The sequence below is a fragment of the Sapajus apella genome, unplaced genomic scaffold (assembly GCF_009761245.1).
Source record: "Sapajus apella isolate SASKATOON/1434 unplaced genomic scaffold, GSC_monkey_1.0 scaffold1, whole genome shotgun sequence".
Lineage (NCBI taxonomy): Eukaryota > Metazoa > Chordata > Mammalia > Primates > Cebidae > Sapajus > Sapajus apella.
The window spans coordinates 25049335-25077277 of NW_022436941.1; the positions used below are offsets into that span (position 1 = coordinate 25049335).

At 53.2% G+C, this 27943-nt stretch overlaps 1 protein-coding gene across 1 annotated transcript in view; it reads left to right on the plus strand.

The window, feature by feature from the left end:
* Positions 1-23292, plus strand: part of LOC116553942 — a 34141-nt gene extending 10849 nt beyond the window's left edge. Inside the window, 21 exon segments of the mRNA XM_032282026.1 lie at positions 1321-1458; positions 2903-3182; positions 5946-6067; positions 6682-6763; positions 6766-6890; positions 7739-7964; positions 9670-9902; positions 13157-13331; positions 13912-14096; positions 14325-14411; positions 14566-14707; positions 14710-14766; positions 16232-16416; positions 16495-16592; positions 19353-19537; positions 21212-21417; positions 21544-21615; positions 21617-21722; positions 22257-22366; positions 22566-22682; positions 22798-23292. Coding sequence (XP_032137917.1) covers positions 1321-1458; positions 2903-3182; positions 5946-6067; positions 6682-6763; positions 6766-6890; positions 7739-7964; positions 9670-9902; positions 13157-13331; positions 13912-14096; positions 14325-14411; positions 14566-14707; positions 14710-14766; positions 16232-16416; positions 16495-16592; positions 19353-19537; positions 21212-21417; positions 21544-21615; positions 21617-21722; positions 22257-22366; positions 22566-22682; positions 22798-23103 — 3237 coding nt within the window. The 3' untranslated portion in view covers positions 23104-23292.
* The last annotated feature ends 4651 nt before the right edge of the window (positions 23293-27943 follow it).

Here is a 27943-nt window from a genome sequence, read left to right on the forward strand (position 1 = left end):
CTCCTCATCTGCAAAACAGGGTTGATGATATTACCTGTAGTGTGGAGGTTGTCAGGACTGAGTGAGTTAATCTCATGAATGCCTGAGTGGATGCTTAAGAAACACTTGCTGTGATGAAGAAGAAAAAGATGATGCTGATGGTGTGACAGTGACCATTATCATCATCATCGCCATCATCTCTGGGTCACATTCAAGAGTGTGGGTGACTTGCCCAAGGTCACCTAGCAAGCAAGCAGCAAAATAAGGCCTCAGACTTGGCACCCAGGTCCTTCCTCACAGGGCCCTCCTGTCTCAGCAGAGGAACCCCCATAGGGCCATGACCTGGCCACTGTCACTTGGCATGAACTCGCCCTGCCTGGGTGGCCCTCCTTCTCCAACAGCCGCAGAGTGTGTTCCAGAGCCAGTACTTCGTGGGTGGAGCACCTGAGGTCAGGAGTTCAAGACCAGCCTGGCCAACATGGTGAAACCCCGTCTCTACTACAAATAGAAAAATTAGCTGGGCATGGTGGCACACGTCTGTAATCTTAGCTACTCAGGAGGCTGAGGCAGGAGAATCACTTGAACCCGGGAGGCAGAGGTTGCATTGAGCCCAGATCATGCCACTGCACTCCAGTTCCAGCTTGGGAGACAGAGTGAGACTCCGACCCTCCCCCCCCAAAAAAAAAAGTACCAGCTCTTGAACCTCTTCTCAGAGACTCCGTTTTTGTAGGTTTTAAGTGGGAGCCCAGAATCTATATTTTTACTAAGTTTCCCCCAGTGATTCTGCTATTCAGCCAATCTGGAAGTTGGTACATTATTTCATACAATTTTCACAGCAACCCATAATAAAATAGAGGTCCTTATCGTGTTTTGGATTAGAAGGCTGAGGCTCGGGTGGTTAAGGAACTAGCTGGAGATCACTCACCACTCCGTGGTGGAGCCACACTTGGAGTTCTGTGTGTTTGATGCCCTCACAAGCCCAAGCATTGTCCTTTCTGCTAGACTGCCCCCTGCTGACTGCAACAGTACTGCAACTAGAATTTTTGCCTGCTGGTGCCAGGCTGGTAGATATTTCCAAGTCAGTGTTATAGCAGGGAGGGCCTGAGAAGATAGTTGCCATGGCCACATTTGATGGCCTGAACTGAGGCTCCAAACCCTTGCTTCATCAGAGTTGCTCCAGCCCAGGTAGCTGTGGGTCTCCTGGGCCTGGGGCTTTGGGAGGCAGACCTCATGGCTTCTAAGCCATGAGGCTTAGATGTTGGCTCTAGCCAACATCTGCTTAAGCGTTCCATCAGAGCCCTGATTAGGAGATCTATCATTCTTTTTTTTCCCCTGACCCAGCTACACTACTTCAAGTGTGAGGTTCAGAGCACGTTTGCCTTGGGCGTGGAGGAGCATCGTTTTCACATCCGCACCCGGCTGATAGCTGCTAAGGTCAGTCTCACCAACTTCATGAAGCTGGAACAGGCTTTCCTACAGGTGTGTGGAGGACAGCCCAGGCCCAGGGCATGCTGGGATGGGGGTGGGGGCTCCTGGGACAGCCCTTTGAGAAAAGAGAAATTGTCCTAATGTTCTGGTTCCTAGCAGGGAAGGGCAGGCAAGGCTGTGAAATGGACAAAAATTGCTGGAGTAGGTTATCAACTGGTGTCTATATCCATCCCTTCTTTTTGTATTATTTATTGAGCATCTACTAGGTGCCAGGCACTATTTTAGAAGCTGGGGTGTGACCTAAAATGGAACTGATCAATCCTTCCTTTCATTAAATGTGCACTGTAGTGGGGGAGATTAACTACCCAAAATCACACAAATATGCCAGAGAGTAGTGTGATATGGAGAAGACGCACTGAAGGAACTGAGAGTGGACAGGGAGCGTAGTTTAGGTGGCCAGGGAAGGCTCCACTGAGGAGATGGCTCTTGAGCTAGCCATGGATGATAAGCACCAGCCATTTGAAAATCTAAGGGAAGGCCAGGCTTGGTGGCTTACACCTGTAATCCCAGCACTTTGGGAGACCAAGGCGGGCAGATCACAAGGTCAGGAGATCAAGACCAGCCTGGCCAACACAGTGAAAACCCGTCTCTACTAAAATAAAAAAATTAGCCAGGCATGGTGGCACATGCCTGTAGTCCCAGCTACTCAGTAGGCTGAGGGAGAAGAATCTCTTGAGCCTGGGACGCGCAGGTTGCAGTGAGCAGAGATCGCATCACTGCACTCCAGCCTGGGTAACACAGCAAGACTCCATTTCAAAAAAAAAAAAAAAAAAAAATAAAAAGCAAACTTCCCACCCCACCCCAGCAGTCCCCCTGCAATGTCCTCAAGTGACCCTCAGACTATGGTATCTACCAGCAGGGACAGCAACTCACTCTGAGCCTTTGCACAGGCTGTTCCATCTGCCTGGAATGCTCTTCCCTGCCTCCTCCCCAAGCTTGCTTCTCTGCATTCTTTTCTCCCTTGAATGCCTCTGTGTGACCATCCTTGTCTCGTCATTTTCTGTCCTGTGACTATCTCTTTGTCAGCCTGGAAGCCCCGTAAGGGCCAGGACCAGGTCTTGGCTATCTTTGTGCCCAGGTGCTCAGCACTGGCTTGGGAGCATAATACATGCTCAGTACATGATTGAGAAATCTCAATACCACTGCGTGGCTCCTACAAGCTCCTCTCCACGATCTAGCCCTGGGCTGAGTGCACCATCCATATTATGTTGCCAAGGTTGACACTTTCTTGCCTCCATTGTCTAGGAAAGTGAGGCTCAGAGAGGTTGAGAAACTTGCCCAGAGCCACACAGCTTGGCCACAGAGTTGAGAGGTGGCTATTCTGTGCTGTCTCCACTTGGCCATAGTCCCCTCACCCACTCCTCTCCTTTATGTTATCCACTCATCCTTAGGAAGCATTTGGCTTTTTGGTTCCCTGACATATGTTGCCATGCAGGAAACTATAAATGATCCACAAATACTCCCTTTTTCCTCCTCTGCAAACTTCTCTCCTTTCCCATCCCAAGCAGAAGCGTGTGTCAAGTTCCCCTGTGACGCCATCATTCTCTTCCAGCTCAGCACTCTTCCCGGGGAGCTGGTCCTGCAGACCACATACGAGCGAGCTCATGGGACCTGTGTCCTGCACCACATGGTGCTGTGGAATGGTCAGGTGTTGGCCGTCACTGGGAGCCCCTCCGGGCCTCTCCCCAAGCCCTTCAGGAACCTCAGCCTGCAGGGTGAGTGTGTGAGGGGATGCGGGCAGCAGTGACCCAACACTCAAGAAATCATCCCTGGCTGGGCACAGTGGCTCACGCCTGTAATCCTAGCACTCTGGGAGGCCAAGGTGGGTGGATCATCTGAGGTCAGGAGTTTGAGACCAGCCTGACTAACATGGTGAAATCCCATCTCTACTAAAAATACAAAAATTAGCCAGGTGTCATGGTGGGCACCTGTAATCCCAGCTACTTGGGAGGCTGAGGCAAGAGAATCACTTCAGCCTGGGAGGCAGAGGTTGCAGTGAGCCAAAATCTCTGCGTTGCACTCCAGCCTGGGAAATATAGTGAGACTCCGTCTTAAAAAAAAAAAAAAAATCCATCACTGAGCACCTGCTGATCCCAGGTGTGATTCTAGGCATGAGGGATCCATCAGGAAGCAAGATGGCCCAGGTGTCCCCCCTCAGGGAGACAGTCATTGAGCAATGAGACACACATAAGCAAAATAACATTCAACATGACCATTTCCACACTTGGGAAAGACTGTGAGAGCAAGCAGGGTCTGTGTGGAGTGGGGGGCTCCTTTAGGTGGGGTGGTCTGAGAAGGCCTCTTGGAGGAGGTGGCTTCCAAGCTGAGATCTAAGGGATAAGAAGGAGCTGGTTGAGGGGCAGAGGCTGCGGAGAGGCACTTCAGGTGGAAGGCCCCTGGTGGAAAGCAGCATCACGGAGGCCAGTGTGGCTGGAGTGGGGAGAAGGGAGGAGGTGAGGCAGGAGGGCTGGGGGACCTGGGTCACACAGGAGCTGGGGTTTATCCTGAGTGCGACCAGGCAGGGAGAAGGGGCCAGGGCATGGGAGAGGTGGCATCTCTGGGCAATTGTGGTGCCAGGGTAGGTGAGTGCCAATGCAGCCCCGACAGCAGCCATGAGCCCCGGTGTCCTCCAGGAACAGGCATCCCTGGAAGGGGCTGTCATTTGTGGCCTGTGCAGCCATGCAGACTGTCAGTTTCTGTGTGAGAAACCCGCTGGGCACAGAAGAGCCTGACCCTCACCCACCAGGTGCGGAGAAAGAGTCCAGACCTCAGCCCGGGGGCACAGTTTGCCAGGTGGCCTATGGAATCCTCCCAGAGTCATGTTTGCCACATATGTGCCCTGGAAGGCAGAGGAAATGAGCAGGTCCTCAACGAGCCAAGGCAGTGTGCATGCATGTATGTGTGCGTGCCTGTATGTGCACATGCATGTGTGCATGTGTGTATGCATGCCTGTACAGCACATGTGTGTGCATGTATGTGTGTGCATGTGTGTATGCCTGTGTGCATGTGTGGGCATGCCTGTATGTGCACATATATCTGCGCCTGTGTGCATACGTGTGCGTGTGTGCATGCCTGTATGTACATGTGTGTGTATGTATGTGTGGGCATGCCTGCATGTGCGCATGTATGTGTGCATGTATGTGTGCCTGTGTGTGCATGTATGTGTGGGCATGCCTGCATGTGCGCATGCATGTGTGCATGTATGTGTGCGTGCATGCCTGTGTGCATGGGTGTGTGTATACATGCACGTGCATGCATGTATTTGTGCCACCCTTGGTGAGCCTCACAGCCTGCAGCCCCACACTGCGGTCACAGCGTTGCAGGTGGTGGGTCAGCAGGTAGCAGGGAAAAAGCTTCCAGCCCTGCATGTGGTCAGCCTCCCCAGAGCCAATGACTAGGTGATGCCCTGAGAACCAGCCGTGTCTCTGGATACGGCTCCCTGCAGCCCATCTGAACAGGTGGCTACCCTTTGTACAGAGCTCGGAGCTCACCACAGTGCAAAGGACCCATGGGCAGCCTCCTGCTGTGGGGGTCTGGGAAAGCAGGGCTGTGCAGGGCCCTCAGGAGGTGGGGTCAAGTGAGGCAGGAGGTCAGGGCAGCTTGACTCACCTGGGGGACAAAGGAAGAAGACCCAGGCTGTGGAGACTGTCTGTTGTGAGGACTCAGCTATGGGGTACCACCTGTCATAGCCCAAGATGGAAGGAGAGCATAGGACTGGGCAGCATGGGGGTGTGGTGCTTCCGAGGGGGCACAGGTCACCCATGCATGTGAGGCCCTGAGAGCAATACAGCTTGTCGGGGGTTGGGGCTGCACCCATTAGCTCCTGATTCAAGATGGTGACAAACTGCTCTGAAACTCAGCAGCGTAAAGTGAGCATTGATCGTTGCTCATGAGGCTGTGGGTTACCTGGGCAGCATTTCTGGTCTTCTGCATGTTCAAGGTCAGCTGTAGGGTGAGCAGGCGGCTCTGCTGGCCTTGGCTGGGCTCTCTGACCTGTTCAGGGGCTGGCTGTCAGCTGCACTTGGACATCCTCAGCTGAAACCAGGCTCCTTGCAACCCCAGGTGGCACCAGCCCACAGGCGAGCAGGTTTGTTCTCATGTGGCTGGGAAGGGGTTCAAGGGAGGAAGTGGGGCAGGGCCTCTTAAGGCCTGGGCTTAGAACTGGCACTGGGTCACTTTGCTGAATCCCATTAGCACATCACAAGGCCAGCCCAGGTCCAAGGGCTGGGGAGGCAGACGCCACCTCCTGGAGGAGCCATGAAGTCTCATTGTAACGGGGGCTCCCAAGTGGTAATGGTGACAAAGTGTGTAGCTTCCGAATTTTGTGAAAATTATCTGGGTGTGTGGCCCCCAAGTGGCCACCTGCCTGAGCTGGCTACGATGTCCGCTGAGGGTCCCCTGAACACACCCCACCGGACCTGGAGCTGCTGACCTCAGCTCACATGCCCTACCCTTTGTGTGTGTCCTCACCCGCCCAGTGGCGCTCACCCACCTAGTGCCCCTCCCCCTGCCTTGACACTGCAGCCTCCGCCTGTCCTCAGAGCATTTGGGAGGCAGCCACTGGGACAGCCTTGTTGTCGGCTGGGATGGCAGGGACCAGGTAGGCGTCAGGGCTGGACGGTGACCCTGGGGCAGAGCTGAACTCCACCCTGCAGGCTAAGAGGAGTCCCTGGGGCCCTCCCCTGCCCAAGGAGCTTTACCTGGGGCTGACAAGGCTGCATCATGTCCCACAGTTTCTTTGGAAAGGCAGCAGGAGACCTGGGTCCCCACAACACCTTGACAGGCACAGCAGTGACAGTGGCTGACAGGCCGAATGCTTACCCCATGACAGGTGCTGTGTGTCAGACCACACCTCAGCCTCCCATCTGCTCAGTGCTATTAATAGCCCCGTGTTCAGATGACGAAATTGAAGGACTTAACAGGCGCCGTGACCTGACTGGAGCCACAGAGCTAGGGGAAGACAGTGGAAGAGGAGAGCGACCTCCAGTTTCATCTCTGTCATGTGTTCGCTCCATCCTCAGCTCTCCAAGCCTCGATGTCCTCCTCTGAGAAATGGCTGTGCTCTACCAGAGCCTTGCACAGGGCTGGGTTTGTGCTCAAATCCACCTGCCCCTGCAGCCTTGGCCTTGAGGGAGAAGGTGGTCTGTGCAGGGGGTGGAAAGAGGTGCGGCCTGTCTGGGTAAGGCCCCTGGCTGAGTCTGTCCCCCTCCCCAGGTGCTGGTCTCCTCCTCCCCATGGCTGGGGAAGAGTGAGCTGGCTGCCCGCCTGGCCCTGGCTCACCCATTCAACGTCTCCTGGTGGAAGCCGAAGCCAGTGGCCTTGCTGAGAGCAGGAGTGGCAGGCAGAGCCGGCAGGTGAGCGAGGATGTCCCGGGCGCCCTTGGCGGGGGCGGGGGTGGGAGCGGGAGCCACAGGGCTGAGCCTGTGGGGCTGGGCCCCTCAGGTAGGATAGGAAAATGAGAGCGCGTTCATCAGTGACAAGGACTTATCCAGAATCACAGCTCCCTGAAGCCTGGGGATCTTCAGGTCCTTCATTCAGTTGTTTCTTTATCAATACTTCATTAAGCATCTACTGTATACCAGGCAATGTTTGAGGACAGCTCACATTTAAATGTGGGAAACAGGTACAGGTATCTCCAATTCATCATTTATAGTTGCTTGTTTAGTGGTAGCTTTGGGGACTGAGTGAGCAGCTGGGCGCCTCGTCTGGCTGGGTGGCCTCAGGCGTCTCCCATAGCCTCTCTGAGCCTTCAGTTTTTCCATCTGTGAAAGGGAGGACAATAGGCCTGCTGTGTGCAGGCAAAAGACAAAAGCAGTAAAGGGGCTGGGCGCAGTGGCCCATGCCTGTAATCCCAGCACTTTGGGAGGTCGAGGTGGGCAGATCACTTGAGGTCAGAAGTTTGAGACCAGACTGGCCACCATGACAAAACCCTGTCTTTACTAAGAATACAAAAAAATTAGCTGGGCGTGGTGACGTGCACCTGTAGTCCCAGCTATCTGGGAGGCTGAGGTGGGAGAATGACTTGTACCTGGGAGGTGGAGGTTGCAGTAAGCCGAGATCATGACATTGCATTCCAGCTTGGGCTACAGAGCAAGACTGTCTCGAAAAAAAAAAAGTCCTGATCACAGTGTAAGGGGGTGCTGTGGCAGATGAGGGTTCTGATGGTGGATTCCTGGCACATGCTCTTGCTAGGTGAGGGTCTCCACCTGCGGCTGGCCATGGGCATTCTCTTACATGATGAGCCCATGACCCATGAGCCCTCTCATTCCAGAGGCATCGGCCATCTCAGCCAGACAAGATCTTTGTAGAGGCCACACTGGAGCACATCCTCGGGGCCTCTTGTGCCCAGCAGAGCTTGCGGGGAGAAGTACAGACCAACTACGCATGCTGGCTGCGGCACTCCCTCCACCTGGGGCTCTGTGACCTGCCCAGGGTGAGTCTGCCCTGGGGAAACAGGCAGCCGGAGGACAAGAGACCCATGATGAGGGGGCAGCAGGGTGGGTGGTACCTGCAGAGTGCAGGGGTGTGAGCAAGGCAGCCAGACGCCAGCATGGTGGCTCTGCCATTTGCCTGCTGGGTGACTGGACAGGGTGCATCTCCTCTCTCAGCCTCCAGTGTTTCATCTGAGGAATGGAAGCAGCAGCAGGTTCCAGGATGTAGGTGATGGTGAGAGTTAAGAGAGATGTGATGCAGGAATGCTCAGCCTCGGTGTCTGGCATAGAAGTTAGAGTTGCTGTTGTCATGATTGCCTCAGAAGAGAGGTGTTGGGGCCCCTTTTCCTCAACACCTTTCCCCTCCTGGGGTTGATTGGTTCTTCTATTCACCCACCCATCTATACATTCATTCACTCATCCTTCCATCCATCCCCTTATTTCTGCTCTCCAACCCTCCCACCCTCACTCCCTTGCATCCCTCCATCCCTCCACCATCCATCAACATCTACCATCCATCATCCATCTACCATCCAACAACCATCCACCCACCATCCATCCATCCTCCCACCATCCATCCATCCACCTACCATCCATCCATCCACAGTCCATCAGACCATCCACCATCTATCCATCAATCTACCATCCAACAATCCATCCACCATCGTCCATCCACCCACCATCCATCCAACATCTATCCATCATCCATCCCCCATCCAACCACCCACCATTCATCCATGCATCCACCCATCCATCCTTCCCAGGGGCCCACAATCTTCTGTAAAGGGAAAGATAAATATTTTAGGATTTATGAACCATCCAGTCTCTGTTGCAACTACCAACTCCACCACTGTCTTGTGAAAGCAGCTATAGATAATACGTAAGTGAATGCATATGACTGTATTCCAGTAAAAGTATTTACAAGAGTGGGCAGTGAGCCAGATTCAGCCCTGAACCATAGTTTCCCACCTGTTATCTATTCCTCTGTTCATTCAGAAAACGTGTGTGTGTGTCACCTATGCCAGGCTGTGCTCTAGGTGCAGGGACTGGGTAATGAAAGAGACAGACCCGGTGCCGGCCTTCTGGGTGGTGCATTCCAGCAGGACCAGGAATATACAGCAAACTAGAGCTGCATGGTCTGTGATCAGGGTATGGTAAATGCTGTGCAGGAAGGGAGCAGGGAGAGGGAGCAGGGTGTTGGAAAAGGGGCCTCACTGGTGAGGGTGAGTCCTGCAGAGGGAAGGGGCCTGAGGCAGGATTTTGCTTTGAGGAACACAGGGCAGCCCTTATGGAGGGAGAGAGGGAGGTGAGGTTGGGAAACCTAAACAGGCCACAGGCCATACCAGAGCCTGGCTTCTCTTCTAAGTGTAGGGGACAACATCTGATTTGCGTTTTTTTTCCTTTCCCCCGAGACAAAGAGTCTTGCTCTGTCACCCAGGCTGGAGAGCAGTGGTGCCATCTCAGCTCACTGCAACCTCCACCTCCTGGGTTCAAGCATTTCTCCTGCCTCAGCTTCCTGAGTAGCTGGGATTATAGGTGAGCACCACCATGCCCAGCTAATTTTTGTATTTTTAGTAGAGACAGGGTTTCACCAGGTTGGTCAGGCTGAACTCCTGATCTCGTGATACACCCACCTCGGCCTCCCAAAGTGCTGCGCTTACAGGTGTGAGCCACCACGTGCGACCCTGATTTGCATTTCTTAGAGGTCAGCTGGGGCAGAGGCAGGCGTGGAGGCTGGGAGGTGACAGCTGCTGCTGCATTCCCAGCGCAGGGGATGGTGAGGAGAGGAAGCTTCCACCCCCTCCCCGTACCTGCCTGATACCCAGATTCTCTGGTCCTAGGCCCTCTTGGTCTCCAGAGATCACATCCTGGGCCGGGTGGGCTCCTGCTGTGTTCCCGCTGACAGCCAGGCCTCGCCCAGCCCCAGCCCACGGCCTACACCTCAGCCTGACCCTCCGAAACCACAGCAGGCCTCATTCACCTGACTTCTCCAGGGAGCTGGAGGTGGGTGGCCAGGATGGAGCTCACAGTCCCTGGGGAAGATGCCCCGACTTCCCTCCCGTTCCTCCCTGGTCAGCAGGTCCTCACTGCCTGGGCGGCCCCGCCATCTAGTGGCCATCTGAGAAACTGCAGACCAGCACCCTGGATAGGGCCAGAGCATCATTCTGGGTAGGGTGAACACCTGCTGAACCCCAGGCCTGGCCCTGGTGCCGAGACCAAGCAGCTCCTCCACGCCCCAACACCCAGCCCTTCCTGTAACAGAGAGGTAGTGTCTGGACTGCCCAAGTTTAAATCTGAGCCCAGATGCCTCCTGGCACCTGAGTTTCCTCCTGAGTAAAACGGTATAATTGCACTGGCCCTATCTCCCATGAGGTTAATATTGCAAATATTAAATATGTTCATAGGCATAGATTGCTTACAGCAGTGCCTGATGGAAAATAGCCATTACATAAGTATTTGCTGTCATTAGCCATTATTGGCCCCCTCTCCTCCCCCTCCTGCCTCCCAGCAGTCCTGGGAAGTAGGAAGGGGCAGAGTTTGCCTCCAATGCCTACTCTGCCCTGACTTGGCCATTTCATCCCAGCAAGGAACCTCTCTGAACATCTGTTTCCTCATCTTGGATCAGATATTTCATAGGGTGGTTTTTGGGGATCTGGATACCAGTTCCCACTGCCTGCATAGCCAAGGCACGTGACATGGCAGGTGCTCTCTTGGTGTTTCCATTCACCTCCTGCCTCCCTGGCCGGGTCAACTTGACCTTGTGACTTTCCTTTGCTGAGCCTCACTGTTTCCCTCTGTCAAATGGGAACATCTACCATCTCCCTTGTAGAATCGTTAGGAGGAAAACAGACATTTGAACAACATCTGCACGTAGTAGAACCTTGTGAGAAGGGAATTCCCTCCCTTCCTGGCGTCTGGAGCTGGATGAGGATGGCATTTGTGGGTTGACAGTTCAGCAGCCATGGCCATTTCAAAGGAGCTTCTCCTTCCAAGGTTCTTGTTCTCCAGGACTTACGGTCACTTCTCTGTCTCCCAGCCAGGCTCCTGGCTGTTCCCGGACCTGTAAGCACCATGTCCGAAGGAACCGGATGCCTGGAAATGAGCCTGTGGTGGACACTCAGCAAGTGGCTTGTCCTCTTGCTTCTCTGTCCCCGATTTATTTGGGACAGCCGTTCTGGTTCCTTCTCACTCGTTCCATTCTGGGGTCTGTGGAGTGGCCAGAGGCTTTCCCAGCCTTGTTTCTTCTTCCCCGCAACCCAGTGGCCCCAGGACAGATTCAGGGAGGTCAGGCACTTGCCCAGACTGCACAGAGGCAGGTGGGGCCGTCACTCTTCACCGATAGCCAGTGAGGGGCTGAGCTTAATCACGGGGAGCCGTGCAGGGCTGACTCTGTGTTGTCTGCACACTGTCCTCTGCCCCCACCTGCCTGGCAGGATCACACTGTGCTATGTGGAATTCCACAGGAGTCTGGGGCTGTCCCCTCCTACCAACTTGGGTCTCCTCGGAGAGCGACATGCTTCTGCATGTATGGGAAGCACCCTGCATTCAATTCCAAGAGCTACTGTATTAAAATGCCAACCGGAAGGCTTAATGCAACAGACATGTCTGGTCTCACAGTTCTAGAGGCCAGAGGTCCAAAATCAAGTTGTCAGCAGGGCCACACTCCCTCTGAAAGCCCTAGGGAAGATCCTCCGTACCACCCCTGGCTTCTGGTGGCTGCTGGCAACCCTTGGCTGTGGTGGCATCGTGCCAGTCTCTGCCTCTGTCCCATGTGGTGGGTTTCTCCCAGGGACAGCATTCACTGGGTGTGTGACCTGCCTTCATTCACTGTGGCCTCATCTTAACTTGATTACATTTTTGCAAAAAACTTATTTCTAAATAACACCACGTTCGTGGGTATGTGGGGTTAGGACTTCAACATATCTGAGGAACAAAATTCAACCCATAACAGACACATATGTGTGCGTGTACACGCACACACACACACACACTCTTAAGTCCTGCCAAGTTTTGTGAGCCATTGTTCTGTATGTTTTACAGACCTTGGAGCTGAGGCCCAGAGAGGGTGCCGCCCTTACTGAAGGGTGCACAGCTTGTTAGCTGCAGCGTCTGGACTAGAATACAGGGTAGCTGAGGCTCCTTCCTCTGCAGGGCCTCCTCCAGGCTTGTGTTCTCTTGGGGCCTCTGTGCCTCTCCCCAGCCCCATTCTAGACTCACCTGTCCTGGTCCTGGTCCCCACTGTGCTCCCAAGGCTGGGTGCCTGCAGGGATTGAGGTAAACTGCTCCGTGCCTGGGGTGTTACCCACGTCTCCTTGAACTTGCTTAGACTTTGCAGTGGTTCCCATGCAAACTCAGAAAGCCTGAGCTGTCGGCAGAAACACCAGGGCACTGGGAATGTTAGAAACTCAAGTGCCTGGGCCCCTCTCAAACCAATTAAATCAGACTGTCTGGGCGGGGCCTGGGAAGCAGTCATTGCTAAGTTACCCTGTGGCGGCTGCTACTGGGTTGGTGGGCTCCTAGATGGGTGTTGAGTTTTGTCTTGTTTTGTTTTTTAGACAGTCTCGCTCTGTCGCCCAGGCTGGAGTGCAGTGGTGCCATCTTGGCTCACTGTAACCTCCACCTCCCAGCTCAAGTGATTCTTCTGCCTCAGCCTCCCAAGTAGCTGGGACCACAGGTGTGTGCCACTATGCCTGGCTAATTTTTTTGTATTTTTAGTAGAGACAGGGTTTTACTGTGTTAGCCGGGACGGTCTCGATCTCCTGACCTCATGCTCCACCTGCCTTGGCCTCCCAAAGTGCTGGGATTACAGGTGTGAGCCACCGCGCTCAGCCTAATTGAATATTTTTAAAAATTTATAAATCTATTTGTTGTGAGACTGGCTAATTTTTGTATTTTTGGTGGAGACAGGGTTTTGCCATGTTGCCTAGGCTGGTCTTAAACTCCTGGGCTCAAGTGATCTGCCCACCTTGGCCTTCTAAAGTGCTGGGACTACAGGAGTGAGCCACTGCGCCCGGCCCTGAGGATTTTCATAGGTGCTTTCTGTGATGAGGCACTGGGATCCTTGGAGAGGGATGTGGCGTGGGGAACCTGGTGCCCTGGAGATCGGGCATGTGTATTGTACCTTCCCTTGGTTTCCTATAGGTCCGACCGCAGCTTCCCCAGCCAGCCCGTTCCTGAGCCTGGGGCTGGCAGGGGACAGAGACCAGGGGCAGGGCCTGGGCTAGGCTCCATTCAGGCCTCTGCCCTCCCCTTCCCAGCTTTGCAGCTCTAAGGCTCAGTGGGTCGGCCTACTGGGCCACATCTCCACCTTGGCTTCTCAAAGCCTGGTCCAGTTGGAGGGAAATGTGGACAATGGGGAGGAGAAAGTGAGGCTATCTGTGTCTCGGGAGACAGCCCCAAGCTGTCTCCAGGACTCTGTGGCCCATGAGGAGGGTGAGTGGCAGCTGGATCCCAGCTCTGCTCACTGGGTCATGGCCCCCGTTGGCTCAAGAAAGGAGATGGGTCTGGACATTAAGATCTCAGAAGTCAGGGCTGGGCACAGGGGCTCACACCTATAATCCCAGCACTTTGGGAGGCCAAGACAGGAGGATTGCTTGAGTTCAGGAGTTTGAGACCAGGCTGGGCAACACAGTGAGACCCCTGTCTCTACTTAAAGGCCTGGCGGGGTGGTGCGCTCCTGTGTCCCAGCTGCTGGGAGCAAGCTGTGATGGTGGCACTGCACTCCTGCCTCAGTGACAGTGAGACCCTGTCTCAAAGAAAACTCAGGAAACCCTGTCAGGACTGTATGACATCCCTCCCTGACTGCCATGTTGGGTGAGGCTGCTGGGAAGGGTACAGAAGAGGGGGCTTCGGGTGGCTCAACAGGTTGATGGAGGTGGGACAGCTCCAGGTTCTCAAGTCTTAGGGCTTTGAGGCTTGGCCTGCGGCAGCGGGGAGCTACAAAAAGTGGTGGAGGAGGAGTGGGCAGCTGGAAACATCATGAGTACACCAGCAGGTCCCCTTCTGGCTCCAGGGGGCAGAGAAGAGAGAGGGGTTCTGTGGGCACATGCCCATGGGTGGACAGCGGAGGCAGAGGTCCTGTTCTGGGATAGCAGGCAGCCCTTCCAGCCCCTGGGACACCTGACCCTGCAGGCTGCCAGCCAAAGCCTCCTGCTGGCTGCGCACGGCTGCCAGGAGTGCCTGCTGGGCCACGTGGAGGTGAGAGGGCCTAGGCTGGGACACAGGGAAGGGGTTACCGTTCTCTCCCTGGGCAGAGGCCACAGTGCCAAGGGCCCTGAGCCCTTTGGGTCCATCTGTGCCCAGAAGCCACAGTAGACAGCCCCAGGGTGAGGCCTCCACCTGCCACTAGCACCGAGACCTTTTGTCTATTTCACTCTTACGTGGCCCCGAAGTAGTCCCAGCCTCTTCTCTGTCCTCATGGTCCAGGATGCAGTGGCTGCCTCCCAAGTGCAAGCCCAGCTGGAAGAGAGGGTTCAAGGCTTGAGTGCATCTGTGAGAAGGTTCCATCACCTGGTGGGTAGCACAGCGGGGAAGGGTTGGGTGGAGAGCTCCCCCTCTGTCCTGGCTTGTAGCCCTTACTGGCCAGGCATCCCACCCTGGGCAGGAGGGTCTGGGGCTTTCTCTGCCCCAGACCTCACCCCAATTCTGCCTCAGTTTCCCTGACCAGGTACAGCCAGCAGGCACCCTGGATGGTGTGGCAGGCCTCCTCCTACAGCTGTCCCAGGGAGGGCTGGAGGCGGTGCAGGCGAGTGGTCAGGCGGTCGCCACCTTGTGGGGCCAGAGCCAGGTAAGGCAGGCACTGACCCAGCACCTCTTTACCTGGACCAGCTGCAGGTGGGGCTGGAGCAGCTGTGGAATGAACTGGAATGTGAGTGTGGGAGGGAGGGCTCAACCCTGTACCAAAATCCCTGCCCAGTCTGGGGCCCTAAGCCCTCACATTGGCCTATGTCACTGTTTCAATCAGACGGTGGCCTTGCTTCCCACAGGCCTGCAGCCCAGCTGTGTTGAGACCACCTCCCCACCCCGCCTTATCTCTTACAGACCTACAGCCTTGAGGTTTTTTTTTTCTTTTTTTTTTGTGGTTATGAGTGGAGAGTCTCGCTGTGTTGCCCAAGCTGGAGTGCTATGGCACAAATTTGGCTCACTGCAACCTCCACCTTCCAGGTGCAAGCGATTCCCCTGTCTCAGCCTCCCAGGTAGCTGGGACTACAGGCTCTCACCACCATGCCCAACTAATTTTTGTATTTTTAGTAGAAATGGGGTTTCACTATGTTGGCCAGGATGGTCTTGATCTCTTGACCTCGTGATCTGCCTGCCTTAGCCTTCCAAAGTGCTGGGATTACAGGTGTGAGCCACTACACCCGGCCCAACCTTCATTTTTTCGTGGACTGCTGTCTCAGGGTGTCCAAGCTAATATCTCTTGTGCCTGCTGCCTAGGTTTCTTCAGTCTTCCGCCTGCTTTCTTCCGCCTTTTTTCTGTGAAGCTCACTGCCACGGGGTCTCTTTCTGGTTCCACAATGAGCTCTCTGTGGCTGTGTGGTCTTTAAACACTCACAGCTATTACCCCAACTGCCCTCCTGGCAGGACTAGGAAATTCTGGCCTCTCCACCATCCGTGCCTAATGCCTGGCCCAGCACAGAGCCCCAAGACCCTGCCCAGTGCCAGGGTGGGCATCCCTCTGATGGGTTGTTGAATGTCACCTCCTTATCCTCTCTGCTGTGCCAGAGTCCCATGGCTACCCACAGGGCAGTGACCTGGGAGGAGTGCTCCAGGACGCCACATGGTGCTGTTCACAGCTGTGATTGACTACAGTGGGAGGAGGCAGGAGTGTCAGCACAGGGAAGGGGGCCAGGGCCGAGTCCAGGGGAACCAGGGCCAGCACCCAGTGTCCTCTCCCAGTCCCAGCATCTTCACATGAGATGCACTTGGCTATCCCAGCAGTATGTCACCCAGGGTGTTTAGTGGGGGCTGTCACATTGGCAGGTGCTGCTTGGCATGGACCACACTGTCAGACTTCTAGGAGGCAAGCAGTGGTCCAGCATAAGCCACGTTTGTACAAACAGTTCATGTGCAGAGAGCCTCGTATCACTTCTAGGATCACTTCTAGGATTCTCCGCCAATCCAAGTTCCCAGACAACCTATGAGCAGGCCTTGCAGAGGCGGCTCGGGTCTGCTGTGACAACTTGCCTGCAGTCACCACTGCCTGCTGCTCTATTTCTTTTCCCCCACTCCCCCCATCTTAATCCCAGGAACAGGCCCTATCTCCTTGAGGCCTGGGCTTGTTCTCCGAGCTGCCCAGAGGCCTCATGGTGGGTGGTGGCTGCCCGTTGCAGGGCCCCTGGCCACACTGAAGGACACCTACCTGGAGGTAACACTGCGGGCCCTGGAGGAGGTGTGGCGGGAGCAGGCAGAGGAGGCCATGTGGTGGCTGCAGGCCTGGGTGCCTGGGATGCCAGGCAACAGGGGTCCCAGGCCCATCAGGGCAGCCCTGGGGGCCGTGAAAGGTACCCTGGAGCTGGTGAGTGAGGGCAAGGATGGGGCGTGGGTGGCAGTTGAGGACAACTGTGACAGCTCTCACTGTCCCCTCCCTCTCCAGGTGGCCCAACAGATGCTATCCTGGGCTGAGGCCACATTCTCAAGGGCACTGAAGAGGCTCTGCAAACCCCTGCTAGACCTGTACAGCCTCGCAGCCAGGTAACGCAGGGTTGGGAGTGGCGCGTTCGGCGTTCCTGCCACACATCAGGTGCAGTGCTGAATGCTTCAACATGCTCTGACTCACTGACTCCTCTGACCGCCCTGCACAGAGGCTTCTTCACTCCCCATTTCACAGAAGAGGAGGCTGTGCTTTCTTCCTTACTCCATAGAGACCCCGTGAGCACTGTCCCAGTGCAGACAGGATTTTAGGAGCTGCAGAGGAATGCAGCAGGCGAGGCTGACCCCTGCCTTCAGGAAGCTCACTTTTACTCAGAGACAGACATGACACACAAAAAATCATCCACAGCAGGGTGTGCACAACTCCCTGCAGAGAGCCTGGGTCACCTCTTAAGCAGGCCATTCTGCTCTGTCACATTTCCTTGCTTTCGTTTTGTAATCATTTTTTTTTTTTTTTTTTTTTTGAGATGGAGTCTCGCTCTGTTGCCCAGGCTGGAGTGCAGTGGTATGATCTCAGCACATTGCAACCTCTGCCTCCTGAGTTCAAGCAATTATCCTGCCTCAGCCTTCCGAGTTTCTGGGACTGCAGGCATGTGCACTGCCGCACCTGGCTAATTTTTTGCATTTTTAGTAGAGAGAGGGTTTTGCCACTCCTGGCTCAAACTCCTGACCTTAGGTGATGCACCCACCTTGGCCTTCCAAAGTGTTGGGATTACAGGCATGAGCCACCACACCCAGCCTGCTTTGTAATCTTTTAAACACACAAAAGCCCTTCTTTCTTGCAGGCTGTGCAGAAGCCGGCTACAGGCTGGGCATGGTCCACTGGTCATCATTTATCACCAATGAACGATACATTAGGTGGCAAATGCTAGAGAAGGAACATTGGTGAGATGGTGGGCAGGAGGATCCTATGGTGTGGCCATGGCCGGCTTTGAGAAGAAGGTACAGTGTGAGCAAGAGCCATGCAGCCAGCGTGGGAGGAGAGCTGTAGGTGGGGGCACCACCTCACAGAGGCCTGGGAGAGGGATGTGTCTGGTCTGTTTGTTTTTAAGATGGAGTCTCGTTCTCTGTCACCCAGGCTTGAGTGCAGTGGTGTGATTTCAGCTCACTGCAACCTCTGCCTCTCAAATTCAAGTGGTTCTCCTGCCTCAGCCTCCCATGTAGCTGGGGTTAACAGGCATGTGCCATCATACCCAGCTAATTTTTGTATTTTGACTAGAGGCGGGATTTCACCGTATTAGCCAGGCTGCTCTCAGACTCCTGGGCTCCAGACACTCGGCCTTCCAAAGTGCTGGGATTACCGGCACGAGCCGCCATGCATGCCCTGGCCTGTTTGAAAAGCAAGCTGGCGGGGCTGAAACAGAATGTGAGCAAGGGTGAGTGGATGCAACTGGGAGGGACTGGGATGTCCCAAGGCTGGGGGATGGGGGGAGGGCTCTGGCTTCTGCTGTGACCTAGGAAGGACGTGATCACCCTTTCACTTCAAAAGGCCCCTTTGGTTCTGTGTTGAGAACACGGGTGTGGTGGATAGAAGTGGGGAACCCAGTCTAGAGCAGGGGCTTGGGGACCAGTATCCTTTTCCCTCCCAGGCACGTGGCCCACCAGGAACTGGGCTCCAGGCAGAGAGGCAGCCCCCTTCTTCCACGCTGCTGGCAAGATTCCTCTGCATCGGCTCTGTGTGCCTCAGTTTCCCCAGCTGTAGAATAGGGACTAAACCCACATCGTGGGGAAAAGGCTCCATGTAACACAAGTTCCTGCTCCTGCTGCTTGTGGTCAGAATGTAGGCTGAGGAAGGGAAGAGCTCCCACGGTGGGGCTTTGGCTTGGTTGAAGAATCACCTGCCTGGTTATTTGCCTACCTGGTGAGTGAGATCTGGTGGAGGTGTCAAAAAATGGATTCAACTGGCAGGGAGGGCATTCAGGCTGCTTCCCACCTTCAGCTGCAGAGCCTCGGGGCTCCCCAGAAGGTAAGTGAGGCCACCTGCCCCTGCACCCCCTCCACTGGCCTATCAGAAACAGTGTGCAACATTCCTCTTCCCACTTCACCACCATGTGAGCCGAGATCTCCCTGATCATTCAGATCTCACAGGCTTGACCCCTACTCTACATATTGAGAAAGTTCCAGTCTTCCCTTCAACTGTAGAAATTTCCTAGACCTGTTGGTCGGGCATAATAGTTCACACCTGTAATCCCAGCACTTTGGGAGGCCAAGATGGGCAGATCACTTGAGGCTGGGAGTTTGAGACCAGCCCGGCCAACATGGTGAAACCCTGACTCTGCTAAAAATACAAAAATTAGCTGGGCATGGCAGTGAGTGCCTGTAGTTCCAGCTACTCCAGAGGCTGAGACAGGAGACTCACTTAAACCCAGGAAGCAGAGGTCGCAGAGTCAAAATCGTACCACTATACTCCAGCCTGGGCAACAGAATGAGATTCTGTCTCAAAAAGCAAACCAAAGCAATTTCCTAGACCTTCCAGCTCCTGTCTTTGGCATCTCCACACGTAGACCCCATGCTGCCCAAGACCCAGGGGACAGAGCAGGCATGACATCAGACACCTGTGTCCTCAAAATAGGGCAGCTTGTTTCTGTACTGGCCTTGCCCCCCACCTCTGCTGTCATGCCGGCCTCTGTTCTTCTCCACTGCATTATGGGATTTCCTAGAACAAGGACAGCCCCTCTCTGAGAGGCATGCCCATGCTCTCCACAGCAGAGCTCTTCTTGCAGACCTGTGAGCTCCCTTTCTGCAGCCAAAGAAAGCATGGCTCGGCCAGGCACAGCGACTTGTCCTGTGCGTTCCCTCTAGGAACTACTCAGTGGTGGTGATGCTGCCACTGCTGCCTCAGGGGGATGAGCCCCTGGACGTGGCCCAAGTGACCAGCTACCTGGTGGAAGAGAAGCTGCTGTGGCTGCTCCAAGAGCTGTCCGGGGCTAATGTGCTGGCCGAGTTCTGCCGGCTCAGACGTCGCCTGCTGCAGGGTCCCTGGGAGTGTGAGTCCTGCCCTGGGCTGTACTGCCCTCCTCCCCATGGGCACAGCAGCAGGGCCATGCAGAAGCAGGTACTGTGGGGGCACAGGCAAGCCTGCAGAGGCTCGTGGCATCACAGTGCCAGGCCCAGAGCTTACTGGACTTCCCAAGGTCCTATGGGACTGGGGCTGAGGCTGCACATCCTGCTTTTGTCCAGAATACAAGGCCTGGCCCAGCAGAGGAGTATAGCAGGCAGCTTAGGGCTTCAGGCCAGCTCCTTCCCTGTGGGCTCTGCTGGAGCAGAAAGCAGATCTCCCGTTGCAGCTGGAAGGGCATTAATTGAATTCAGACTCACCAGTCAGGGGCGACCTGCAGCAACAGTGGTGCTGGGATGACCAGCCCTGGCTCTGGGCTCCTGGGGAGCTTGCGTGTGGCTCAGGTGAGTCTGCTAACCTCTGTAGACTCAGCTTCCTCCACTGTGAAATGTAAGTAACCACATGGCTCGCTCACATGGGTAAGGAGCATGTACAGTTCTTAATGCATGAGGGAGCCCCTCATGTCCGTGGGGGAGCCAGAGTACCCAGGCTTGGCAAGGTGTGGTTTATCTGTGTGGGACTCACACAGACGGCTAGGGCTCCCTAGAAGCGTGGGTGCAGTCATGTCTAAGCAGCACGCCAATGTTGTAGAAAACACCCTGGTCTTCAAGTTCTGTGTGTGTGACCATAGGCTTCTCTGTACTCCTGAGTTCTGACAGCTGAGCACGGGGCGGTAGTGCCTCCCTCAGGATGCTGGCCCTGGCCATCATGTGCCTGGCTGTGCACCATAGATGGTGCTTCCCCGCCATGGGCATGAGCACCCCCAAGGCACAGCTCAGGGGCCGCACTGGCTAGACTGGTCAGACCTGCTCCTTCAAGGGCCATCTCTTCCCTTCCCTGATGAGGGCCAGTCTGCAGGCCGCTGCTCTCATGTTTGAGGGAGCTGTTGACCATCCTCTTAAACAGTCAATGTTTTTTCCCACAGTAGCTGCCTTGAGATTAAATGGATGACTTGTATAATCTGTGATTTTTTTTTTTTTTTTGAGACTAGGTCTCACTTTGTTGTCATGGCTGGAGTGCAGTGGTGCTATCTCGGCTCACTGCACCCTTGACCTCCTGGGTTCAAGTGATCCTCCTGCCTCAACCCTGCAAAGTGCTGGGATGGCTTAGTGCTGCCATGCCTGGCTGATCTGTGAATTTCAAGTGCACGATTCAGCGGCTTCGAGTTTATTCAGAGTTGTGCATGCCTCACCACAGTTGATTTTAAAACATATTTATCATCCTAAAATGAAATGTTGCAGCTTCCAATCTGCCTGCTGTGTCCATGGCTGTGCCTGCTCTGGATATTTGATGTAAACGGAAGCATAGAACACGTGGCCCGTGAGCCAGGCTTTGTTACTTAGCACAGCATTTTTGTAGCAGGTCTCAAGACTCCATTCCTTGTTAGGGCTGAATTGGCCATAGACTTTCAGCTCATGTCATCTTGAAGCTGGTGGGGGATCGCTGGGCCTCTGGCTGCTGCACCAGGGGAGGAGGAACTCCTGGCCTCAGGGCAGGCTAAGCTGGGGCTCTAGGCATCAGGGTGCCCAGCAGGCACTGGGCTCCCACTGCGGTGGGTGGAGCTGGCCCCACTCACCCTGCCTTTGGGGCTGCTTCTCCCCAGACCATGCCCTGGTGGCCGGGGCCCAGCATGTGGTGACCTTCGACGGCCAGGTGTGGGACCTCAGCGCTCAGTGCGGCAGCGTCCTGCTGGCCCAAAACTTTGCTCACAACACATTCACCCTGATGCTCAGTCGGACAGGCTTGGGGCTCACAGCCCTGACCGTGGAGCTGAACCACATGACCCTCATCTTCTACCACAGCCTGCAGGTGAGGAGAGGCCCGAGGCTTCTCCCGGAGATCTGTGCCTATGGCAGTTTGCTTGGGGGGATGGCACTTTCAAGCTTGTCCCCTGGCTGTGGTTCAGCCCTCCTGCCCATCCCCTCTGGCCCACAGGCTTACAGGCTGTACAACTCCTCCCTGCCGGGGGAGAGCTGTCCAGACCTCCAGCTGTGTCCTGCCATGACAAAGGAGGGATGCCCCCAGGATTGAGCTGGCCAGTGAGGACAGAATGTCTGTCTCCTATGACATGCCCACCAGCCTCTGCAGCCTGACTCTGGGCCTCTGGCACCATGGTAAGTCTGGGCCCCAGCAGGGTTGGCCCCACCAACAAGGGCCTCTTCAGGATGCACCATTCTCAGCTTCCAGTGCAGAGGTCCCCAGGCTGTAGGTGGTGACTGTGGATACAGAGCCTCTGCTGGCCTTGTCTCCAGCACTGCAGCATGCTACTGACCTTGTGTCCAGATGATTGAACAGAGGCCCAGGGCTTTCTGCCCCTGTCCCTGGGATATGTGGCTCCAGGGTAGAGTTGGGCCTTCTGTGGTCCCTTTGCCAAGGAACACAAAGGAAGGGCCTGGATTCTGGCCACTTGAGCTGAGAATGTGGGGAGGGGACGGAGGTCGGGGGGACACATGCTGCCCTCTGTCCCTGTGCTTTCTCTCCCTCCTCTGATGAGGGTTTGGAGCCAGGGCCCTGGGCTCTAGAAGTCGGGGGTGGAGGTGGCGGGATTCTACCTCTTCTTGGTGTGCCTTAGGCTCATCTCACACACAGGTCCCCTGGGGGAGGATCTTGGGCTCTCATGACCTCCTCAGCTTCCCTCCTCCCCACAGATATATCCACCAGCCTTCTGGGCACCAAAGACAATGAAGCAGGCAATGAGCTGATGTTGCTTGATGTCTCTGTGACCCGCAGCCTGGAGGAGCTCAGCCTGGCCTGGCAGGTAAGTGGGTGTATCTGCCCAGCCTCCGGCTGAGGCTCTTCAGGGTTGCTTGCTGTAGAGTCCCCTGAGAGGCAGGTGGCCTGCTGGCTCTGTAGAGGACTTTGCAGGCCCAGGGTTTGGGGGAGTCTTCTGCTGAGGATGTATGTTGGGGAGCCACATGGTCCAGCGGGAGGCCTTAGTCTTGTGTCTGTCCTGCCAGGTGGATGGTGACTACAGGGCCACCGAGAAGACTCAGCAGGCCTGCCCAGGACAGAGCCCCACCTGCCGGGCCTTCTTCCACGACCCCTGCTCCAGCTTGGGGAACTGCTTCCCGGTGGTGAGTGTGAGCCTGGCCTGTGGGGCACAGAGAGCTCTTTCCCCAATCTAGCCTCAGCCCCTCCTCCATGCCACTCCCCAGGGTAGGGACAGTGACTGGGTGCCCGTGATTTCAGATGGACCCTGCACCGTTCTTCAGCCTGTGTGTGCAGGACCCATGTGGCACCTGGGAGCCCCAGACTGCCTGCACCCTGGTGGCCGCCTACATCCACCTATATGCCTGCAGTTTCATGCCCCTGGCCCTTCCTCCACAGTGCAGTAAGCTGCCCCAGCTGGCTGGCACTCTGACCCCTGTCTGGCATCTGCCTTCCAGCCCAGAGGGAAAGCCTGTCTCTCTCTCTTGCCAGGGAGGGCAAATACTCAATTGTCATTCAAGGAGCTTAGAGTCAAAACAAAACATTTACGGCCTGACACAGCTTTGATTTGTGTCCCCTCCAAATCTCACATTTGTTAGAGGGGGTGCATCCCTCCTGGATGGCTTAGCACCCTCCGTTTGGTGAAGTGTGAGTTCTTGCTCTACTAGTTCACATGAGAACAGTTTGTTTATAAAGAACCTGGCACCTCCTCTCTCTCTTTGCACCCACTCTCATTTCTGCCATGATTGTAAGCTTCCTGAGGCCTCACCAGAAGCCAAGCAGATGCTGGAGCTGTGCTTGTGCAGCCTGTAGAACTGTGAGTTAATCATATATCTTATTTATGAACTGCCCAGGCTGGAGTGTAATGGCGTAATCTCGGCTTACTGCAACTTCCACTTCCCAGGTTCCAGCAATACTCCTGCCTCAGCATCCCAAAAACCCACGCACATATTTTTGTAGAGATGAGGTTTGACTGTGTTGGCCAGGCTGGTCATGAATTCCTGACCTTGGGTGATATGCCTGCCTAGGCCTCCCAAAGAGCTGCGATGACAGGCGTGAGCCACTGTGCCCAGCCTCATTAGGGATTTGAATGTACACCACTGTTTAGGGAAAATGCTCAGCCCCCATTTTCCCTCTGCTCTCATACCAATACCACATCACCATCAATACAGAAGATGACTTCTGTGAGCAAATGTGTGGGGGTTTGTTCCCACTACCAGGGCGTCCCTCTAATTCAGTTCTAACACTAGCTGCCTTGAGATAGCATCAGAGCCCACATAGTGAGAGATTCTTCAGCCAGTGCTGCATATGATTGCCATAGCCAAAGCCCCACCTAAGGGCATATAAGTCAGTGGCAATAAGAGGTGTGGACTTTGAAGAGCTTCAGATGCCAGAATTAGTGGCTGCCATTCACAGACATTTAAAACTTAACGAATTCAACAGCAGAAGAGACAATCAATTGGAAAATGTGACAAACGGAGGATGAAATGAGAAGATCCAATATGTTTCAAAGAAATTCCAGGCCAGGTGTGGTGGCTCATCCCTGTAATCCCAGAACTTTCGGAGGCCAAGATGAGTAGATCACCTAAGGTCAGGAGTTCGAGACCAGCCTGGCCTACATAGTGAAACTCTGTCTCTACTAAAAATACAGAAATTAGCAAGGCATGGTGATGTGTGCCTATAATTCCAGCTACTCGGGAAGCTGAGGCAGGAGAAATGCTTGAAACCAGGAGGTGGAGGTTGTAGTATGCCAAGATCTTGCCACTGCATTCCAGCCTGGTGACAGAGTGAGAGTCTGTGTCAAAAAACAAATTCCAGAATGAAGGACCCAGGACGCACAATCCCCAATACAATAAATCCATCCATACCTAGACCCATCAAAACAAAATTGAAGAAAATACAAAGAAAAGGTCCTAAAAGCAACTGAGGAGGGTGGAAAGAAGGAAGAACATGCTCACAATTGCTGTCCCACCAGCAGCAACAGAAGACAATAGAATAATAGAAAATAAGCCTGAGGTTAGAATTTATATCCAGCTCAACTATTACTTAATGAAATAACCTGTCAGTACTGATCTGTCTAGAGATATCTTTACCACAAATGGACACTTACTCAAGGGATACATCCACATGTTCATTTATGTACTGTCTGTGTCTGCTTTCCTGCTACAGCGGCAGAGTATTTGCAAAAGACCATATTTCTGCTCTCTGAAAGACTATATTAGGAAGATGGAAAGAAAAGCTACAGATTGGGAAAAATGTTTATAAACCACCTATCAGACCAAGGACTCATCTCCAGAGACTCATCTCTAGAATGTATAAAGAACTCAAAGCTCAGAAGTAGATCAGGTGCAGTGGCTCACACTTGTACTCCTAGCACTTTGGAAGGCTGAGGTGAGTTGGCTTGAACCTTAGGAGATCAAGGCTGCAGTGACCCATGATCACACTACTGGCTGCATGACAGAGTGAGACCTTGTCTCACAAAACAAAACCTCCAAAGTAAAAAATGGGAAATAAACACATGAACAATGTTCACAATCCCAGCCATAGAGAAACAAGGTAGCGCTACATACTTGAGCTCCAGTGAGTTCCGGCACGGGTTGGTGAGTTCCTGGGACTCCACAGCATAAAGCATTAGTTGAACATCCAAATGGCCAGGTTGTGATTTCAGCGTCCACTTATGAGTGTGCTGTAAAAAGTACCATTCTAGTACCAAAAAAGGTGGTGGCTGCTGAGAATCAAGCTAGGCTTAGAGGCAGGAATCAATGTCATGGTCTACCAACCAGATCCTCTCGGGAAGCAGCCTTGGACTCACAAAGTGCCAAGACAGGAGGTGATGTGGCTCCACGGGAAGCTTGGAGAATCTGTCAATCAAGCAGGAGCACTCGTTGTTTTGAACATGTAAAGACAAAACTGTCAGCTACTACAGCCATCAACAGAACATCTGGGAGGACAAGCAACGCAGAAGATTTATAGCCACAGGGTAACAATGGACTATTATTTGCAGTTAAGGTCCTCTCCCTTCCTCTGAGAGTTTATTTTTTTGAGACAGAGTCTTGCTCTGTTGCCCAAGCTGGAGTGCAGTGGCACAATCTCAGCTCACTGCAACCTTCGCCTCCCAGGTTCCAACAACTCTCCTGCCTCAGCCTCCTGAGGAGCTGGAATTACAGGCATGTGCCACCATGCTCAGCTAATTTTTGTGTGTTTTTAGTGGAGATGGGGTTTGACCATGTTGGCCAGGATCGTCTTGAATGCTGGACCTTGTGATCTGCCTGCCTCAGCCTCCCAAAATGCTGGGAGTACAGGTGTGAGCCAGTATCCTGCCAGGTTTATTTATTTTTTAAAATCAAGGGCTAAATTCTTCCCCTTTCTTGGACACAAGTGAAGTATTTAAGAAAAGCAGTCACCAATTACAGTTAACTTTTGAAGGACAAATTAAAAAGTGATTATAAGTTACAAAATAAAGGCATCTTACAAACTCTAGTAAGAAAAAGAGGAGGAAATTAACACACTTTTTATCTTTTTGAGATAGGGTCTTGCTGTGTCCCCCAGGCTGGAGTACAGTGGTGCAGCCTCTCAAGTAGCTGGGATTACAGGCGTCTGACACCATGTTTTTGTATTTTTAAAAGAGATGGGGTTTCACCACGTTGGCCAGGCTGGTCTCGAACTCCTGACCTCATGTGATCCTCCCACCTCGCACCTGACCAGAGAAATTAAGACATTCTCAGATAAACAAAAGTTGAGTGATTTCATTACATTTGGACCTGACCTGCAAGAAATTCTAAAGGGAGTCCTTCAAGTGAAAACAGAAGGATTCTAAGGTAGAAATTTCAAGCCATGTATAAAGGCCCGTATTACTGTGATTCTGATTCATATCTCTGATTTTAATTATTTTATTAGATTTAAAAGAGATGTGTAACCATAAGCCTATGTTAAATATATAATTTATTTAAAAAAAAAATTAGGCCTGGTGGCATGCACTTGTAGTCTCAGCTATGGAGGATCGCTTGAGTCCAGGGCCTTGAGGTTACAATGAGCTATGGCAGTGCCACTGCACTCCAGCCTGGGTGACAGAGTGAGACCCTGTCTCTAGGAAATAGATATACTTTGTGACAACAACAACATAGGAGGGGGCAGAGCTGTCAAGAAGCAGAGTATTTGTATGTGATTGAACTTACCAGTTTAAAATCAACTGCTATAACTTCATGAGGTTTTATGTAATCCTCATGGTAATTACAAAGAAAATATCTATAGAATGTACACAAAAGGAAATGAGAAGGGATTCTAAGTGTGTCACACAAAAAATCAATTAAACACAAAGGAAGGCAGAAGGAAGGAAATGAGAGAGAAAACAAACCATAAGCCATGCAGAAAACAATCCACAGAGTGGCACCGGGAGGCCCCATAAATGGTGTATTGGAGTCCTCCCAAAGCAACTGCTCACTTAGTCCCTGGGTGTGGGCCTCATGGCTCAGTCACCCACCATGCTAGTGAGTTTCGTCAGATGATAATCTTTAAAAATGCAAATGAATTCCACAATCAAAAGACTGTAGACTTACACATAAGTTGAAAGTAAAGGAATGAAAAAAGATACTCCATGCAAATGGTAACCAAAAAAAAAGGAGGAGGAGCTAGACTAATATCAGACTAAATAGATTTAAGATCAAAAGCTGTTATAAGAGATAATAAAAGTCAATTTACCAAAAAGATGTGACAGTTATAAATGTGCATGCAACGCACCTCAGAGCTCCTAAATACATGAAGCAAACCTGGGCAGAATGAAAGGAGAAACAGACAGTTCTATGATAATTGTAGGAGATTTCAACATCTCACTTTTTTTGTTTTTTGTTTTTTTTTGAGACAGAATTTCTCTCTGATGCCCAGAATGGAGCGCAGTGATGTGATATGGGTCACTACAACCTGGATTCAAGTGATTCCCATGCCTCGGCATCAGAGTAGCTGGGATTACAGGTGTACACCACCATGCCCAGCTATTTTTTAGTAGAGACAGGGTTTCACCACATTGGCCAGTCTGGTCTCGAACTCCTGACCTCAAGTGATCCGCCCCCTCGGCCTCCCAAAGTGCTGAGATTACAGATATGAGCCACTGCACCCAGCCCAATAATTCACTTTCAATAATGGATACAATACCCAGACAGAAGATCAAGGAGGAAATGGGGCTTGAACAATACTATAGATGAATTGGACCTACCAGACATACACGGATTACTTCACCCAACAGCAGAATACACATTCTTCAAAGTACATGTGGAATGTTCTCTGGGAAAGATCATATATTAGGCCTCAAAGCAAGATCTAATACATTTTAAATGACTGAAATCATAATAGCAGGAGGAAAACCGGAATATCCACAAATCTATGGGAACTAAACAACATACTATAAAACTAA